This window comes from Rana temporaria, chromosome 2 (genome assembly GCF_905171775.1).
Source record: "Rana temporaria chromosome 2, aRanTem1.1, whole genome shotgun sequence".
Lineage (NCBI taxonomy): Eukaryota > Metazoa > Chordata > Amphibia > Anura > Ranidae > Rana > Rana temporaria.
In genome coordinates, this window is record NC_053490.1 from 148,469,694 (window position 1) to 148,489,247 (window position 19,554).

At 40.5% G+C, this 19,554-nt stretch overlaps 1 protein-coding gene across 7 annotated transcripts in view; it reads right to left on the reverse strand.

Annotated features, from left to right (window-relative positions):
• The window catches only part of DGKH (diacylglycerol kinase eta), a 306,831-nt gene that overhangs the window by 82,978 nt on the left and 204,299 nt on the right, over positions 1 to 19,554 (reverse strand). For 6 of the 7 annotated variants that reach the window (XM_040341308.1, XM_040341309.1, XM_040341312.1 and 3 more), the window contains 7 exons: positions 13,972 to 14,074; positions 10,251 to 10,413; positions 9,996 to 10,104; positions 9,068 to 9,207; positions 5,382 to 5,463; positions 3,271 to 3,362; positions 1,671 to 1,770 (listed from right to left, as the gene is read on the reverse strand). In XM_040341308.1, the coding sequence (XP_040197242.1) occupies positions 1,671 to 1,770; positions 3,271 to 3,362; positions 5,382 to 5,463; positions 9,068 to 9,207; positions 9,996 to 10,104; positions 10,251 to 10,413; positions 13,972 to 14,074 (789 nt within the window). The remainder of the gene's footprint in view (positions 1 to 1,670; positions 1,771 to 3,270; positions 3,363 to 5,381; positions 5,464 to 9,067; positions 9,208 to 9,995; positions 10,105 to 10,250; positions 10,414 to 13,971; positions 14,075 to 19,554) is intronic. The other variant, XM_040341306.1, reaches the window with a different exon arrangement.

The window sequence follows — 19,554 nt, forward strand, 5'->3', positions numbered from 1 at the left end:
CTGATAATTATTGTACTGATCATCAGTGACTTGATCAGTGATGCCTGTCAGTGCAGCCCCATCAGTGAAGGAGGAAAATTACCAATTTTTAGACATGTGCATTCGTTTTCGTCCGAATTTCAGGTATTTTCATTATCGTTTTAACAAACGATAACAAAAGCACAGAAAACGAAAACCGAAAGATCCGACATAAACAAATGCTTTATTTTCGTTTTTGTTGCGGTCGAATGTGCCTAACCTTAACTCTATTAGTCCAATATTATTCTACATAAAGAGAAAAGATTCAACATAGAGAGAAAAGATTCGACAGAGAGACATGAAGATTCGACAAAGTAGCTAAAAACATACGATCGCAGCAAGCGGACATTTATGGTGAAATTCTAATGTTGGTTGACTAGTAATAATAATTAATAAATATAATTATTATTAGTCATACAACATTAGAATTCTTCTATAGCTTGTAGGCGGAACATTCGATGCGGCATCGTACAGTTTCGTTGCTCCGTCGAATCTTTTTTTTTTTTTTTTTTTAAGATTCTGTCGAATCTTTTTTTTTTTTTTCTTAGAACATTCGACAGACACCATAAGCCTTCAATGATAGATTTGACCTTAATTAATTTTATTTTTTTCGGACGAATGCATTTTTTTAACGAAAAACAAAGTAAATAAAAACGAATTTCGGGAGTAACTAAATAAATAAAATTCTCAAGCGAAAACGAAACAAAATATTTCAGTGTGCACATGTCTACCAATTTAAAAAACAGAAACAAAGAAAAACTTTTAGCAATAAATGAAAGACACAGTTGTGATTAAATAGGACTAAAAGAAATCTCTATCTGTCCCAAAAAAAAAAAAATGATCAAAATTTCCTTTGGTTACAGCAGTGTTGCATGACCGCACAACTGTCATTCAAAGTGTAACCGCGCTGAAATATTAAAATTGGCCAGGGCAGGAAGGGGGGTGGAAGTGCCCAGTAGGCAAGTGGTTGAAATCGTTTTTTTTTTTTCTGTCAAAAAATAAAAAAAAGCTAGGAAACAGCAAATATGGAGGGAACCCTTCTCTCATACCTCAGGAGGTCTTGAATTATTGAGACTGTACCAAGTTAGATCCTGGTTTCCTAACAAACTCATCTATGGAGGCTCACAGATGTCCTCTGGGCTGTTGGCTCCTGATTTCCTTGAGTTATATCCTCCACCCCCATCCTGTACTCGTCAGTTATCATGGAACTGTGGGAGTTGTGAAAGGAACTCCTCAAGATTGCCTGCCTTTTATGCCCAGCTCCTTCATGGAAGATGTGCTATATCTTCTATGGAAGAAATGGGATCTCTAGATGGAGAACGGGCAAATGATTGAACGGTTTGACCCCTCCTCCATTCAGAGAACATTTTTCATTACTTGACGCTATAGTACAGCTTCTTGACAAGTCCTGTCAAAGCGCCCTAAATACTAGTAACCTCCGCCACACTGGAAGATTATGGTAGCTGGGGTGGGGGTCAGAGGAGGATGAAGATTTCAATAAAAGCAGAAGCCAGCAGCACAAGGGACACATTGGATTAACTGTGTTGAGTTATTTTTTTTTACACTAAACTTGACTTTACTTTGTTTAAAATATAAAATGCCTATAGGGAGCATTAAAGAGCTTTTATTTTAAAATACAAGATAACAGTTACCTTTACCGCCATTGCTTCTGCCTCCTCCGAGTGTTCCGTTGGTTTTTCATAGGTTTTCCCAACTTTTGCAACAAAGTCTTTAACAGTCTCACACAACACCCTGAAGGAGGAAACAAAAAAGAGAACAGAGTGGCTAAGGGCTTGTTCACACGGTCAGCCGGGGAGCAGTAACAAGTGGTTGATTTGTGCTTTTTACCTTCCCCTGACCACTCAACAAATGCAATGTGCAATGGCCACCAGACGAGGTAACACAAATTGCCCAGGAACTATGCTTTGCGGTCTGGCAAAAGTTATACAGCATTACACATTTTGGCAGGCAGTACCAACTCCAAACGAAATCCACTCAAGTTAATGCACACTTGCACCACAACCGCAAGCCAAACACATGGCCCATTGTTGCGTCATGGTAAAGCAATTCAAAAGAAAATTCAGCCCACTAAATGCCTTGCAGCTACTTCTCTACAGCCCTCTTAAAAAAAGGGGTCCACCACGGATGTGTAAATGAGAGTTCTCCAATGTTCCAATCTTTGCTCTATGCACAATATTTTTACTTAGGGAACAAGTTTTACAATATAGCCTATTCTGCCATAATGAAGCCATTTTTCAAAGGGACACAGAGTGAAGAATAAAGAAGCAAACTAACTTTAATAATGGTATAAAATGGGAGCCTTTCAGGTAGTGTTGGTAAACTTGAAAATTATAGAAGGCCTCAAGTGCAGCCTTTAACACTTCCAGAGGGTTGCACAATATTATAGAAACTCCCAGCACTGGTGTCAGTGTCTGTAATAATAACCCTCAGCACTGGTGTTCTCACAACCTTTAGCATTTGTGTAAATGACTACAAAAATAACCCCCAGCATTGGTGTCCGTCCCCACTATAATCCCCAGCATTGGGGTTGGTGAAAGCAATAACTCCCAGACTTGGATCATTGACTGCAGTAATAACCCACTTCAATGATGATCAGTGGCAGTGCTGTTAAGCCCCATCTTCAACAGTTTTTACTTACCAGATCACCAGTACCTGCACCACTCTCTCCCTGACGATATAAGGCTGGGACTATACATCTAATGTCAGGTGGAGATCAAGGCATATGACCGTACTGGCTTGATTTCAGAGCAGAAGGGGAGATGGCAGAAAACATCCCAGAACCTGGTATCCTGCTGCCTCTTTACTAACTGCCCAATGCACAGTGGGCTGCATGGAGAGAGCAAGTGTTCTCTGGGAAAATCGTTGGTCACCAGGGCTACACCCTTCTGAAGCATTTAATAATGCAGTGCATTCTATTTAGATGATTACATAATTTTACTTTCATACTTAACAAGTTCCAATAAATGACTGCATACTGTGTATACATTTATACACTGCAAGGCTGAATGGACTTTGCATGTATGTATCTATTCTTATAAAGTCTATACAATGACTGCAAGACTGTGTCCCAAACATAACAGGCTACTTTCCAAAACCATGTTAAAAATGTCATACTTTAAAAAACAAACACGTTTATACTTCCAACCGCATAATGCCTTGTAAACTATGAAAAAAAGTATAGGAAAATGCCAGTCCAGTGACCAAGATGACCGTGTGAAAAAAATTACTCACTTTGCAGATGATATGACTATGGAATGCTTGTCTGAATTCAGAATTTTAGCCAGATGAGTTGCCACTGAGTCTTCATATGCAGATATCTGAAACTAGAGACAAGGTACAGTTTTATTTAATAATGGAAAGACAAGCTGTGTGTGGGAGCTGGCCTTGAATGATGTGCCTAGTTAAGGTCATGTCCATCAGAAGTCTACAGTAAATGTTTAAGCTGAATTCCAGGAATTCAGCTCCTGTGTAAAAAATGAAGGAACACTATGAGTTAAGTCCAGCGAGGTGAGGTGCATGAAACCTCCTGGGCTCATCTCAATTATTTATATTGGACAGCTTTAAAGTACTCCTGGAAGACAGCCATCACTGTATGACCAGGAACTCAGCACTGACCCTCCCAAGTAAGGATGAGCTCAGGCGTGTTCGCAACCGCAAGTGCATAGCCCCTCAGGAAGTCGGCACTGTGGAGTGCATATCACAGGCAGTGAGCCATTTTCGCACTGCGTGGTGCCGACTTCCTGGCGGGCTTTGCAGGTGCAGCTGCAAACACGCCTGAGCTCATCCTTACTTCTAAGCAATGCATTTTGAATAGGGGAGTCACCAAAGCTGCCATGTCTGCCCCTTCCTCCTCCAATCACAAAAGCCTTGGTATTATGTCAACACGTTCACAAAATACCAAGGCTTTTGTGAATAGTCAGCAGAGGGGAGAAGCAGGCATAGCTGTTCTGTGTGCTTACCTCCTCTCAGCTCCTGGAATATCTCTATAGCAGTGAAATAAACCTGTTAAATGTGTATAGAGATAAATTCAAGAGACATCATGCAGCTCCTTGAACTTATTGCATACCCTGAAATTCATAGATTTGCACAGACAGATTATGAGACAGTATCTCTCATGCATTGAAAGTGGTGAAAAATGCTCCAAACTCATGTACCTGTCTAGGACTTGTACTTAAATTCCAGGGAAGGTATTTTTTACAGTAAAATTGGTCGAGCTTGAACTAATGTAAATTTTTATGTGCGGTTCCTTACAAACTTCTCAGTTAACATATTTAAAGAGGTATTCCAGACAATGTATATTTTTACATCTTACGTTTTAGACTACTTCAGTTATCTCCAATGCTGAGCGGCCTGATGCATTGTGAACATAATAGGTTGGCCACTCAGAGTGGGACTATACCATACCTATATATACACCATACCTGGCCGATGCTCACGGAATCTGAAAATCCCATAAGTAGATAACGCTACACCACTGATCTCCACACCACTGTACTCCACTTGCTTCTGAGCCCCATGATGAGCAGTTAGCCTGATGCATTGTGAATACAGGAGGTTGGCCGCTCAGCATAGGTGCCATTCAAAGAATGGTTTGCATTTTTTCTGAATAAATTCAAAGTATTCTCCGATTGGGCGAGGTGGAAAAATGGGGAATCACTCTCCACTTTGTCCCACTCTGAGTGGCCAACCGCTTATGTTCACAATGCATCAGGCTGCTGAGCATTGGACTCGGAAGCAAGCAGAGATCACTGAAGTAGTCTAAAACGTAAGATGTAAAAGTATACAATGTCTGGAATACCTCTTTAAATATGTTAACTGAGAAGTTTGTAAGGAACCACACATAAAAATGTAGTTAAACTATAGATTCTCAACCAATATCCCTTTGATCTTTCAGCACTAGTGAAGTGTGAATCAGAAAAACCTTATTGGGGGGGGGGGGGGTGAAATAATTTCCAAATGGATGCCATCTGTGGCACGTTTCATAGTTAACCTGTGCTTTACTCTAATGCAGTCACCTGCTGCTGCTTATACTCACCTTCGCTTTGCTTACATAAAAAAAAGAGAACGTTACTCTTTTATCCTTTCATGTAGTCAGATCTGTGCAAACTACAAGTCATTACTTGTGGTATAATGCAGAGGGTTGGAGTTGCTGGAGAATGAAGGGATGATAACCTAATGCTGCTGCAGGGATTGGCAATAAAGTGAACCAGTTGCTTTGCATGAGCAAATGTAGAGTTTCACTTTAAAACTTGGGGAAATTTTTGAGCCCAATACCAAAGTTCTGTGATGCCAACAAGTTCACTTTCAGCCAGTGTATTGTTGACAGAACAATAGATACTAACCTCATCAGACTCCTCTTCTGGACATATAGGGAGGATACATGTCTTTGATGGTAATTTCAGCTCATATGACATTATGCTCCATCTGCAATAAATAGATCTTTATTAATGTCTAAGAATTTACATGCTCCCGAAAACATAAATAAGAATACCTATATCTATCTCTATATATATATATATATATATATATATATATATATATATATATATATATATATATATATATATATATATATATATATATATATATATATATATATATATATATATATATATATATGTAGACACCTTCTACATTTTCTATTATAACACACTTTAATTACAATTATTTCATTAGGATGTTTAGAACTTTGAGCATTAAAGTGATATCAAAACCAATCAGATGGGGTGACTGCTTTAATTTTCTTTGTTGGACCTTTTTTGTTTTCACCTGGTGATCTAGTCAGTAACACACCTCCTTAATTGGGGTGTCTACACTCTGGATGAAAAAGCGCAGAGACACCAATGGACATCAGTATTGTCAGTGTGGAGGAGAGTAGTGTTGGATGTACTAGCAGGTTTAAATACACCAACAAATTAAAGCCAAACTTCAGCTAATACTTTATAAGCAGTTACACAGTTACAGCAACAGTTTGTCCTTTTGTGATATGTGTTTAACATAAATAAAAGCTAGGTGCATCTGCAAGGTCTTCTTTCTTTTTTTATGTTTGTTTTCTACATACCAGTGATAGTGTAACTTGTTGGGCCATTTGGGGGCTGGAATCCAAAGACATTTTTGTGTTGGCCTGCTGATACTAACTGCAATATGTTTTACTTATTGTACAGCAATGATCATGAGGTTGGTTGGTTTCTATGTGTCAGAGGAAAATGTGGAAAATAAAAAAAATGATGATTAATATGGGGGGGGGGGGGGGAAACTTGTTGTTGTAGGCACCCTTGTCAGTAAATTGGTTTATCTAAATCTTCAACTGCTACCACTGCAGGACAGGGTCACCAGGTAGAATACAAAAAAAAAAAAAAAGCCTAAAAAAATATAAAACAAATGTAGCCATCACATCTAAGAATTGGTAAGCTGCAATAGAATATATTTTTGCTTTTGGGTTGAATACCTCCAAGTATTTTGCAATGCAAATTGTACACATGGTAATGCTACCTGATTCAGATATGCAATTACAGCCACTTATTTTTTAAGTAGGCCCCTACAGGTTTGTAGATGTAGATCCTGCAATTTCGGCTCATAATTCTTGACCAAGTAGTTGAAACTCAATCAAGCTGGACAGAGAATGTTGGTGAACAGGAATTTTTAAGTCTCGCTACAGATCCTCAGTTGAACTGAGATCTGGTGCTTGTATTCATTGTAACACAATTTAGGTTTTTGTTTTTAACCACTCCAGTGCATTTTTCACTCTGATTTTAGGGTCAATGTCCTGCTGGAAAGTGAATACCTCCTTCACATGTCTTGAAGAAAAAAAGTCTCCCCTCCCTGTAGAATTGCCCTGTATTTGTCCGCATTTAATCTATTCTCAAGCTTGACCTTTTGTGTAAGGTTTTCTCTATGGATTAAAATTGTCCCATGGACAGATTCTTTTTGTGCAGGGATCCATTAAGTTGCAAAGTTATGTTAGAAGATGCAATAGAAGGTTGAGATATTTACTGAAAGATTAAGACGATTCAAAACACTGCAGTCATTTGCATTGTTGATTACAATTTATTGGATTTATGTGATCTGCTCATGCGTCCTCCTAATGAAGGGGTTCTCCAAACTATGGCCCACTGCATAACTTTATCGACCTCCTGCTCGGGTCAGTGGACTCTCACATAGGGCTTCAAACCCCCCCCCCCCCCACACGACCTTCAGCACAGCCGTCATTGTACCAATGATGGTTGATGGGACCAACAGTGTGCCAACAACCAATCATGTGGGTGCCCCAACATTCAACAGATGGAACTTCCAGCATCAAAACCTGATAAGTCTTATGGGGACCCCAATCCAAAAAGGACTCGATGTAGGAGAGACCCTGATGGAGGGGTACTCCGATGGAAGGGCAGACTTTGATTGGGACTCTTATGGGCTGAAGTGTATTTAATATCATAGCGATTACAAAAAAAAGCTTCAAGTAAAAAGTTATTCATTTAAATTTTATTCATTCATTTATAAATCTGACTTTATCGACCCAAAAATATTTGTAAAATATACAATGTGGCCCTTGTACTGAAAAAGGTGGGGGCCCGGTTCAATGCCCTAAAACAGACCTTAGTGTATATACAATTTGGAGATCCACTGCAAGTACCAACACTGTGATTTTCCTTGTAGCAGTCCATAACACCTGTATATGACCACAACACTTATTTAAGCTGGCAACAGACTGATTGAAATTTGCCCTTTTTCAGTAGGAACTGGCCAAATCTATCCATCTATGGGTGGGCTGTCATTTATTTTACATTTGTATTACTGTTGCTGTCTATAGCTGGCAACACCCCACCCTGCCACCAGGATACAATCGCGCAGCGGGAGGGTTTCCTCCATCAACGCTGAATGTGTTGATGGGTAAATAGAGCGGCTCTCTTTTCTTCAGGGCCAGGGACGAATAGAGTATTGTGCTAGGCTGGTGGGCATTGATGAGTGAATGACATTGGGCTGTACTGGTGGGCACTGATGAGGTGATGCACTGGTTGACACTGAGGTGATGCACTGGCTGGCACTGAGGTGATGCACTGGCTGGCACTGAGGTGATGCACTGGCTGGCACTGAGGTGATGCACTGGCTGGCACTGAGGTGATGCACTGGCTGGCACTGAGGTGATGCACTGGCTGGCACTGAGGTCATGCACTGGCTGGCACTGAGGTCATGCACTGGCTGGCACTGAGGTCATGCACTGGCTGGCACTGAGGTCATGCACTGGCTGGCACTGAGGTCATGCACTGGCTGGCACTGAGGTCATGCACTGGTTGGCACTGAGGTCATGCACTGGTGATATGCGCTGGTGGGCAATGATGGGATGCACTGGTGCATTGATGAGGTGGCACTGATAGGCTGCACCCCACCTCTCCATCCTAAACAATTATCTCCTCCCCACCTATCCACCCTAGGTTTTTTGAGATAAGGAAAAAAAAAAATCGGCCTAAAATATCGGCAACACATATCGGCCATCGGCCGCCCCGATTTCCAAATATCGGCATCGCCATCGACCAGAGAAAAACCCATATCGGTCGACCTCTAGTGCATTGTGCTGCTGTACAGTGACAAGGAACCCTGTTCTGTGCACTGTGATAGAATAGATCAGGTCTAACATTTTATTGCAGCTCACTGCACTGCTCCTCCGATGTGTGTTGCAGGGTGAATAGAACACAAAAAAACACTGATTGATCCGATATATGTGAACAAGTACTAAAAAAAAGTCATGCAAAAAGTTTGCTCATTTGACAGTACATCTTAAAGATTTAAGTTTTACAGACCGCAGATTTAAAACATGCAACGCTGGTCATAGTTTGCATAGATAAATTACATTGTTCTAAGACAAGTGTGTCCATTTGAGCCCAGAGATACACTTACCATCCTTTCATGAGCACACAGTATAAGATATTTAAAGTATAAGGCCATTTTAGAGATATATATCTGGCGTGCGGTGTTGCCAACATAAATTTCCTTTTGTGTAACTTTAAAATATTTATTAGACAAGACAATTTACCGGTCCAGCATCTTTGTACTTGCACGTTCCAATTTTTCTAGGATCTGAGGAAGTTGTGTATCATCATCACAGGTGCTACCCCAGCCGAGAACCCGTGCCAAGTCATTTCCAGTACCCAATGGAAGAACCCCCAGCTGACACTACAATTGCAAAAACAGATAAAAAAAATTTGGACACAATAAGTACATGAACTTTAATCATTCAATAGAGAGATCTTCTTAGATTGTTCACAACCATGCAGGAACTAATGAACTTGTAACTTCATGAAACTGGTTTGTGGTAACAAACCAAAACACTGACAAATCTGTATTGCTCCTATTGCCATTTCTCACGTTTATTACCCCATATTCATAAGGAATTAGGCAGATCATCATGCACGAGTCATTTTCCTATCATAATAAATAAATCAATTTAAAAACTCTCAGAGAAACATTTCATTTCAACTGAAACTTTCATAGAAAATATGTGATTTCAAAATGTTTATTATTGGAATCACACATTACTGTGCCTTTATCACGGCAGTGCTATGCTGCAATCACATACTGAAAATTGTATCTTATATCTACATATTGTCTTTATACTGTAGTACTCTTACACAAGAACATGCACACTGTTGACAATCTTCAATAATAACCCCCCCCCCCCCAAAAAAAGAAGAAAATAAATCCTATTTAAAACTATGATGTAGAAAGAAATATATATATATATATATATATATATATATATATATATATATATATATATATGACACACCAAGCCACACAAACATGCTTCAACTGCATGCATTTAAACATTTGTAGATGTAAATGGGCCCATTTCAACGCCTGGGGTTTATTAAATAAATGGTCATTGAAGCGTGAACATGCTGCTAAAACAGGCAAGAGGAGTTTTGCTTTTTCTACCAGTTACAGATATTTTACATACTAACCTGTTTATGTAAGCTTAGCTTATCTATCTCAGACAAAACCCAGCCCACACTTCCATCTCCTCCACATACAAGAATTCGGAAATTATCAAACTTCTGAAATAATCGTAAACTAAAATAAAAGAAAATTATAGATTAAAGATGAAACATTATGTGACACTTAAATAATCATTTAAGTCAAACTAAAGTATGCACACAAAACGGCTTTTAATACAACCTATACCACAACTAAATCCAAATCACTTCCTGGTTGCTCACCCTAAATGAGGTCCTCCATTCATCAAGTCAAACACCTGAGCAGGATTTAGCAACTGCTTGAACCTCCGGAGGAATTTCACACCCTGATTGTCTCCACTTTTGGAATTAACAAATACGAGCAGTGGGCTGGCACAAGAGGGCGGGCAGGTTGCTTTCCAGAACCCTGGCACAACACAAAAAAATATCAACACTTTACTACATGTATGCAAATATCCATTTCTATATAATGCAGCCTAAGGCCATGACGCTCTGCCTCTTAGAATAACCGACTTATATCCTGAGATACTGTACAAAATGTTAAACAGACATACAGAAAAATTATGTATCAAGTGCTTCTTGAAACAGTCCGCATCAATATGAAGTTCAGCAGCAGTGAAGAAACTACAAATTATAGCAAGCCATGCAAACTTCTGCTTGCTGGGATTTTTAGTTCCACTGTTTTTAAGTTATTGGTTAACCAAATGATAACCAACAAATGCAAAAATCAAACATTAACATTTTAAACGAAAAGATATACAGGGGGTACATTGTATTACATATCCTTTGTGAAGGTTACTGTGATTTGTAAAGTACAAAAAGTCAAAGCAAGCTGATGTTGGGAAGACTCTGAATTTTCAAGACAGCATTCACGAGAGACCAGGTAGTCTTGACCATTAGAGTGACAGTAAATAAACACCATTGTATACTGTAGATTTGAATACGTTCACACATTGAACTATATAAAGTAAGGGAAAAAAGTATTTGGCCCCCTACTGATTTTGTAGGTTTGCCCACTGACAAAGAAATGATCAGTCTATAATTTGAATGGTGAGGAATCAGCACAGAACTACACAGAAGAATCTTGTCAATGATCTCAAGGCAGCTGGGACCATATTTACCATGAAAACAATTGGTAACACACTACGCTTTAAAGGACTGAAATCCTGCAGTGCCCGCAAGGTCCCCCTGCTCAAGAAAGCACATGTACAGGCCTGTCTGAAGTTTGCTAATAAACATCTGAATGATTCAGAGGAGAACTGGGTGAAAGTGTTGTGGTCAGATGAGATCAAAATCTAGCTCTTTGGTATAAACTCAACATGTTTGGAGGAGAAATGCTGCATATGACGCCAAGAACACCATCCCCACCATCAAACATGGAGGTTGAATCATTATGCTTTGGGGTGTTTTTCTGCTAAGGGGACAGGACGACTTCACTGCATCAAAGGGACGATGGACGGGGCCATGAACCGTCAAATCTTGGGCAAGAACCTCCTTCCCTCAGCCAGGGCATTAAAAATGAGTCGTGGATAGGTATTCCAGCATGACAATGACCCAAAACACATGGCCAAGGCAACAAAGGAGTGGCTCAAGAAGAAGCACATTAATGTCCTGGAGTAGCTAGTCTCCAGACCTTAATCTCATAGAAAATATGTAGAGGGAGCTGAAGGTTCAAGTTACCAAACGTCAGCCTCAAAACCTTAATGAACTGGAGAGGATCTGCAAAGAACAGTGGAACAAAATCCCTCCTGAGAATTGTGCAAAGCTGGTGGCCAACTACAAGAATCGTCTGACCTCTTTGATTGCCAAACATGTACCAAGTCATGTTTTGCAAAGGGGTCAAATACGTATTTCATTCATTAACATGCAAATCAATTTACATGTTTTTTGAAACACGTTTTTCTGGATTTTTTTGCAGTATATCGCCTCTCGCTGTTAAAATAAACCTACAATTAGAATCTATAGACTGATCATTTCTTTGTCAGTGGGCAAACGTACAAAAGGGATTGAATACTTTTTTCAATTACTGTAGTCTTTGGTACATTCTCATTTAAATTATGTACATCCCTGATCAATAAATTAAAAATGTTCTCGTTCCACCCCCTCTTTAGGGAATGAATACACTGTAAACTGTGGGTCTACACCAGGGGTCTCAAACTCAAATTACCTGAGGGCCACAAGACAAGTTTTCATATGCCATGGGGGGCCGCATGCAAACTTTCAAACTTCAAAAACAACAGTACTGGTGTCAGCGAACACATTATTAACCCCCAGCACTGGTGTCAGCGAGCGCATTATTACCACCAGCACTGGTGTCAGCGAGCGCATTATTACCACCAGCACTGGTGTAAGTCAGGGTTTGACAAATTTGCTTGGAATCTCGGAGCCAGCTAAAAAAGTTAGGAGCCAGAAAACGCACCCCGTCCCGACGAGCTTGCGCGCAGAAGCGAACACATACGTGAGCAACGCCCGCATATGTAAACGGTGTTCAAACCACACATGTGAGGTATCGCCGCGATTGGTAGAGTGAGAGCAATAATTCTAGCTCCTCTGTAACTTAAAACATGCAACATGTAGATTTTTTTAAACGTCGCCTATGAAGATTTTAAAGGGTAAAAAAGTTTGTCGGCATTCCACGAGCGGACACAATTTTGGGTATGAATTTACTCGGCGTAACATTATCTTTCATAATATTAAAAAAAAATGAGGATAACTTTACTGTTGTCTTATTTTTTAATTAAAAAAAGTGTAATTTTTTCCCCAAAAAGTGCGCTTGTAAGACCGCTGCGCAAATACGGCGTAACAGAAAGTATTGCAACGATCGCTATTTTATTCTCTAGGGTGTTAGGATAAAAAATATATATAATGTTTGGGGGTTCTAATTAGAGGGAAGAATATGGCAGTGAAAATAGTGTAAAATGACATTAGAATTGCTGTTTAACTTGTAATGCTTAACTTGTAATACCAACGGCCACCACCAGATGGCGCCAGCTTACATCTGGTGGTAATAACTTGTAATACCAACGGCTCACCACCAGATGGCACCAGCTCATAAAAAAAAAAAAAAAAAGATTTTTTTTTTTTTTTTTTGCTCCCCTCACTTCCACCCTGCCTGAGGGCCATTTATAACTGGTCCGCGGGCCGCAAATGGCCCGCGGGCCGGTACTTTGAGACCACTGGTCTACACTCATACACACAGTATGCAATGATGAACATTAAAAGAGAAGATTTTTTTTTTTTTTGCAGAATCATACTTACCTAGGTGAATGTAGCATTGGTCACCCGCCGGCTCTAACACGAAGAACCGAGCGATCAAAAATAACAGATCGCTTGGTTTTTAGGGCTTCATGAGCAGAGAGCTGCTCTGAACCCCCCCCATGAGCGAGCCTGGTACGCCTCTCTGAGTTCAGCCCGCTGTCTGATGGGTAATAGCCGTGCAGAACAAACTGCACTCCGTACAGCCAAAAGAGCTTTGGTTGTACGTTTTAGTTTCTCAAAGAGTCATACTCAATTTGGCTGCAGAATTTTAATGCAGTCCTTTCTACTGAGATTTGTATTCTGACAGCAGGGAGACTTACCCCACCATCAGAATACACTGATCAGCTTTTCAGGCTAAAAGCCTGCATCGTTGATCGAGCGGGGAAAATCCAGTATGGCAGTTGTACAGAATTAGATCAGTAGATCGAGTTCTGTACAGCCACAGTACCCATACATGGATCAAATTTGTCCATTTCTGCTGAACCAGTGGGATTTTTTTGATCCATGTAGAGCCATCTTCACTGAACTATTGCACAAGACTTCAAATTAAGGAAACAATGTCTGCCTTAAACATAATTGCAATGTTCTCTGCAAAACATTGGAAGATATTTAAACTCTATGCAGAGTCTTCAAAAATCATTTGTAGTACCTTACTGCAGCATAAAAATAGGCAAAAAAAGGACAAGAAGTTTCTTTTGATACATACCATCAGAATCTATACTGTTGAGTGCTGTTGGAGGTATTATAGACACCTTGCATTGGCCAAGCGGACACTTTCGAGGGTACTGGTCCTTGCATGCGGTATGTACCTGCAGAACATTTTATGAAAGGATCAAAGAAAGGGTCAATTTTAATTAACTGCAGTGTGAATTAGAATCTTTATTGTAGCCCATACAACATTTTTTATTTTATATATATATATATATATATATATATATATATATATATATAAAATGCAGCAGGTGCACTCAACGGGACTTACAGCAGGAGGAATTTTCCAATTTAGTTTAATTTATATCAACATTTCAGCAGGGCACAGCCCATCTTCCTCAAGACATAGTAGTGACACACACACACACACACACACACACACACACACACACGTATAAATGCCCACAACCAACCCGCCGTGATGCCATCACCAAAAATTAGCACATTAAAAATAATAAAAATAAAAAATATACAAAGACCAACAAGAACTAAATCACATATATCGTCTACTCATATCGTAGTGGGTGTTCCATTAAGGATTTGTTAATGAGAACTGACTTCACTCCTCCTAGACCTCGGATGACCTGGCTTACCAAAAGCGGGCCTGGATGTTATGGTCGTCCTGACTGTGCGACTTATGACGGTAGGTACCTACTTTGCGTGCCCCCAATCTAGGAAACATATATATCTATCAAATATATATGTTTCCTAGATTGGGGGCATGCAAAGTAGGTACCTACCGTTATAAGTCGCCCTTCCAATGTCTATTTCATGAGAAAGACCAACACTATTTTTATGTAATAATTTCAGAACAAAGAAACTATTATACAAGCTTCAAAAGCCAGCAACCAGCCAGTGGCTCAACGTTTTCTTAAACGGTAATATCTAATATCTACCGTAGCGTAGGGTGTATGCTTATCAATCATGTTCTGGTTCCATCAAGAGGAGGTGATTGGCATTCGACTTTATTATAAAGGGAATGTCAGCGGATCTTTATTCTTGATAAGACATCGCCAAGGGGAATGAATGAACAGTTGGCTTAAACAGGTTTCTGTGACTCTCACCCATCATGGACATGATGTGTGGTTTCATTTTTATGCACTAACCTTGATCCACTGAGGATTCCATTGTCAGCCAGCCATGGCAACAGGCTTCTATGGACATTACTTATTACTACTCATTACTTATTATGTGACTCTATCTCCTGAGGCTTGGTGATATGATGGAACATGGAAATGGCTAAGGGTTCTAACCCCCCCATTTATACTTCTGATTAGATTGGAACATACGGTGTATGGTCCTTCTGCTTGATATCCTTGATCAATTGCATTTCTTCCTGTGTGGTACCCTTTCTTCTGACACTAGGGGGGTCTCTATTCTGCTTTATGTCCTACCTTTTTCTTCAGGGAACATTATTTTTTTAAAGCATATACAGATGACAAATGAGGATCAGATCACATTTCATGGCAAATTACTGCAAAAAGTCAGGTAATGCCAATTCTCGTCGCTATAATTAATTTTTTTTTAGGCTAAATCTTATGACAGGTTGTTAATTTTTCCCTCCTCCCCCTATGCTTTTAGCGCCTCAATTTTGTTTTTGTCTTTTCCTCGCTTTGTTACTTTGCGTATATGACTACTGAATGTGTCTTGAGAAAGGCTAGCGGTGCCCTGCTGAAACGTTGACAAGGATTAAACTACATTGAAAAATTCCTCATGTTGCAAGTCCTGTTGAGTGCACCTGCTGCATATTCTACATACCTTTTTCATAGATTGCACCTGGGCCAACACTCCTACAAATGTGTGGTGGCCCATCTCTACACTATGACGAAGGCCAAGTGGTTGTTAGCCATAGTGAAGAGCAGTAGAAAGACAGAGCATCAGCAGCAACAATTGATCTGGCATACTATGCACGCACACAGCCTTCTAGTTGTCCACTGATAGCAAAGCATTGCTCTGGCACAGCACACACACTTTCTCCTCCTACTTTTGAATTCTGCATAGCTTCGGTCCAGTGTGGCACTCCTGCCATCCCATCCACAGCAGAGTCTCATTGTGGCAGAGCGCTACCACCACCTTGCACTGATTCCAGAGGTAGAAATTGTTCAAGTAAAGCAACATCATCCACTGTCAGGAGCAGTGCTCAGAAAACCAGCTGTACTGAAAAGGGAGAAATTCTGGTCTTCTGAGAGTTCATCCACTAATACTTGAGGCTATGGGGTCAACTGATGCAAGGGGGCACTCTGATGGGGACATTTGATGCAAGGGGGACCCCTGATATAAAAGGTCACAAATTAGGTTTAATCATTCTAATTTAGTGACAGCCTAATGCATACTAGCCTTCCCTGTTCACTTCCCTGTTCACTCTGACATTACTTCTGGGTTGCGACACCTGGTAGAGAAGCATGCCTAGTGAACAGGGAATACTGGTTCCCTCCATCTCTGTCATACTATTGATATATTAATATGCCCCCTGAAAATTTTTTTTTTTTTTTACTGCACTCCCAGGCTAGATGTGGCCCTGGTTGGATATTATTATTATTATTGTTTTACAGGATTTATATAGCGACAACAGTTTGTGCAGCACTTTACAACGTGGGGGCAGACAGTACAGTTACAATACAAATCAATACAGAGGGATCAGAGGACCCTGCTCGTTAGAGCTTACAATCTAGAAGAGAGGGTCAAGTGGAACAAAAGGTAATAGGGGATAATTTTCTACTGCCTGTAAGGGCCAGCTGGGGGACATGTATAAAATAAGGGTACATCTAAAAAGGGACACTGTGGCTTTACCTGCCGAAGATGTTCAGGGGATTTGTGCAGTTAAGTGAAATATACCGGTAAGGCCGGCCATAGATGGTGCAAATTTATTCCCTGCAATTAGCACGATTCCCCCATGAACACAGACAGTGTTGACAGGAAAATCCCTCCTGCTAGAGTAATAGTTTGCTCCCGGTGTTCCATCGATAAGTGCCCTCCATCGAAAAGTACCTGTGCAGGACAGAGCCGCACTCCATCTGATTTTCCGATCAGCTGGAGTGACGTGACCATGGCGCATAAACACATCACAGGAGGGATTTTCACAAACACAATTGAAAACTATTCACAGAGTGGAGGGAGACCGTAGTTGTTACATTATGCCTCCCTGTTGAAGGGTGGCGCGTGGCTCTGTTGAAGGGTGGGTTTTGTCTGTGTTGCAACCTGCCCTTAGATACAGGCAATAGGCGCTGATCAAGACACTAAAGTCGCCGTGCAACACTGACAAAAGGTGACCCTGAGCAGACTGAAACCCCGCCCCGCAATAGTGAGGCACAATTAGAACTGCGGTGTCCTTCCGCTCTGTGAATAGCTTTTAATTGTGTCCGTGACATTCTCTCTCCCGTCGAAAAATGCCTCCTCTGATGTGCGCATGTGTTATAGTCACGATCACCAAATGGGCCAAATGGGCCAGTGCATGCGTGGGCACTTTTTGACGGAGGTCACATATCGATAGAACACCCAGGGGGGGTGGGCTGTCCCCACCGGGAGAAGACAGTAATTTTTGCTTATGGCTATGGCAACTGCTAGCGATAATCACAAGTGAGTCCGGCAGTCTGATTGCATCAAAAGTTGATCAATCGATTAACTTGGTGCATTCAGACTGCCTACACACAGTTCGAAACTCGGCTGGTTAGTGCTGAACTGGCCGAGATTCAAACAGCCTATGGTCGGCATAAGTTTGAGGCACTTTAGCTATGTCTGAGGATTGGGGGGGTTGTGGTAAAATGGGCACAAACAAGGGTAATATACAGACTTGCATCTTGGGTTACAGTGCATCTAGAAAGTATTCACATCACTTCACTTTTTCCACATTACATGTTACAGCCTTATTTCAAAATGGATTAAATCCATTATTTTCCTAAAAGTTCTACAAATAATACCCCATGACGATAATGTTAAAGAAGTTTGTTTGAAATCTTTGCAAATTTATTAAAAAGAAAATGAAAAAAATTCCATGTATACAAGTATTAACAGCCTTTGCTCAATACTTTGTTGAAGCACCTTTGGCACCAATTAGTCTTTTTGAGTATGATGCTACAAGCTTGGCACACCTATTTTTGGGCAGTGTCTCTCATTTGTCTTTGCAGGACCTCTCAGGCTCCATCGGGTTTGATGGGTAGCGTTGGTGCACAGCCATTTTCAAACCTCTCCAGAAATGTTCAATTGGGTTCAAGTCTGGGCCACGCAAGGACATTCACAGAGTTGTCAGGAAGCCACTCCTGTGTGCTTAGGGTCATTGTCCTGTTGAAAGATGAACCCCCAGAGTTCCAGAGCGCTCTGTAGCAGGTTTTCATCAAGGATGTCTCCATATATTGGTGCCTTCATCTTTACTTTGAACCTGACTAGTCTCCCAGCTGCTGAAAAACATCCCCACAGCATGATGTTGCAACCACCATGCTTCACACTAGGGAAGTATTGGCCAATTGATGAGCAGTGCCAGGTTTCCTCCAGACATGACGCTTACCATTTGGGCCGAAAGAGTTTAATCTCTGTTTTATCAGACAAGAGAATTAGGTTTATCATGGTCTGAGTCCTTCAGGTGCCTTTTGGCAAACTCCAGGCGGGGCCGTCGTGTGCCTTTTACTGAGAAATGGCTTCCATCTGGCCACTCTACCATACAGGCATGATTGGTAGAGAAGGTTGTTCTTCTGTAGGGTTCTCCTCTCTCCACAATCAAAACGCTGGAGGCTCAATCAGAGTGACCATAGGGTTCTTGGTCACCTCACAGACTAAGGACCTTCTCCCTGATCGCTCAGTTTGGCCGGGCAGCTCACTCTAGAAAGAGTCATGGTGGTTCCAAACTTCTTCCATTTACGGACGATGGAGGCCACTGTGCCCATTGAGACCTTCAATGCTGCAGAAAATGTTCTGTACCCTTCCCCAGATATGTGCCTCCATACAATCCTGTCTTGGAGGTCTACAGACAATTCCTTGGACTTCATGGCTTGATATGTGCTCCGACATGCACTGTTAACTGTGTGACCTTATGTAGACAGGTGTGCCTTTCCAAATCATGTCCAATCAAGCTTTAATTTACCACAGGTGGATGCCAATCAAGTTGTAGAAACATCTCAAGATTGATCAGTGGAAACAGGATGCACCTGAGCTCAATTTAGAATGTCATGGCAAAGGCTGTGAATATATATATATATATATATATATATATATATATATATATATAAAAAAAAGAGGGACGGGGGACTTCCACTCTGATCGCCTAGGTGGTCAGAAAGCAAGTGGGAGTAGGTAGAGGGACGGGGGACTTCCACTCTGATCGCCTAGGTGGTCAGAAAGCAAGTGGGAGTAGGTATATATATATATATATATATATATATATATATATATATATATATATATATATATATATATATATATATATATATATATATATATATATATATAGATATATATATAGATAGATAGATAGACAAGAGAAGCTTTTTTTCCTTTTGGGGGGATATTTACTTTAACAAAGAGCCCAGTGTTATCAATTGTGTTGTCATGTGCAAAAGGAACTTTTCATGAACCTAGATAATAAAAT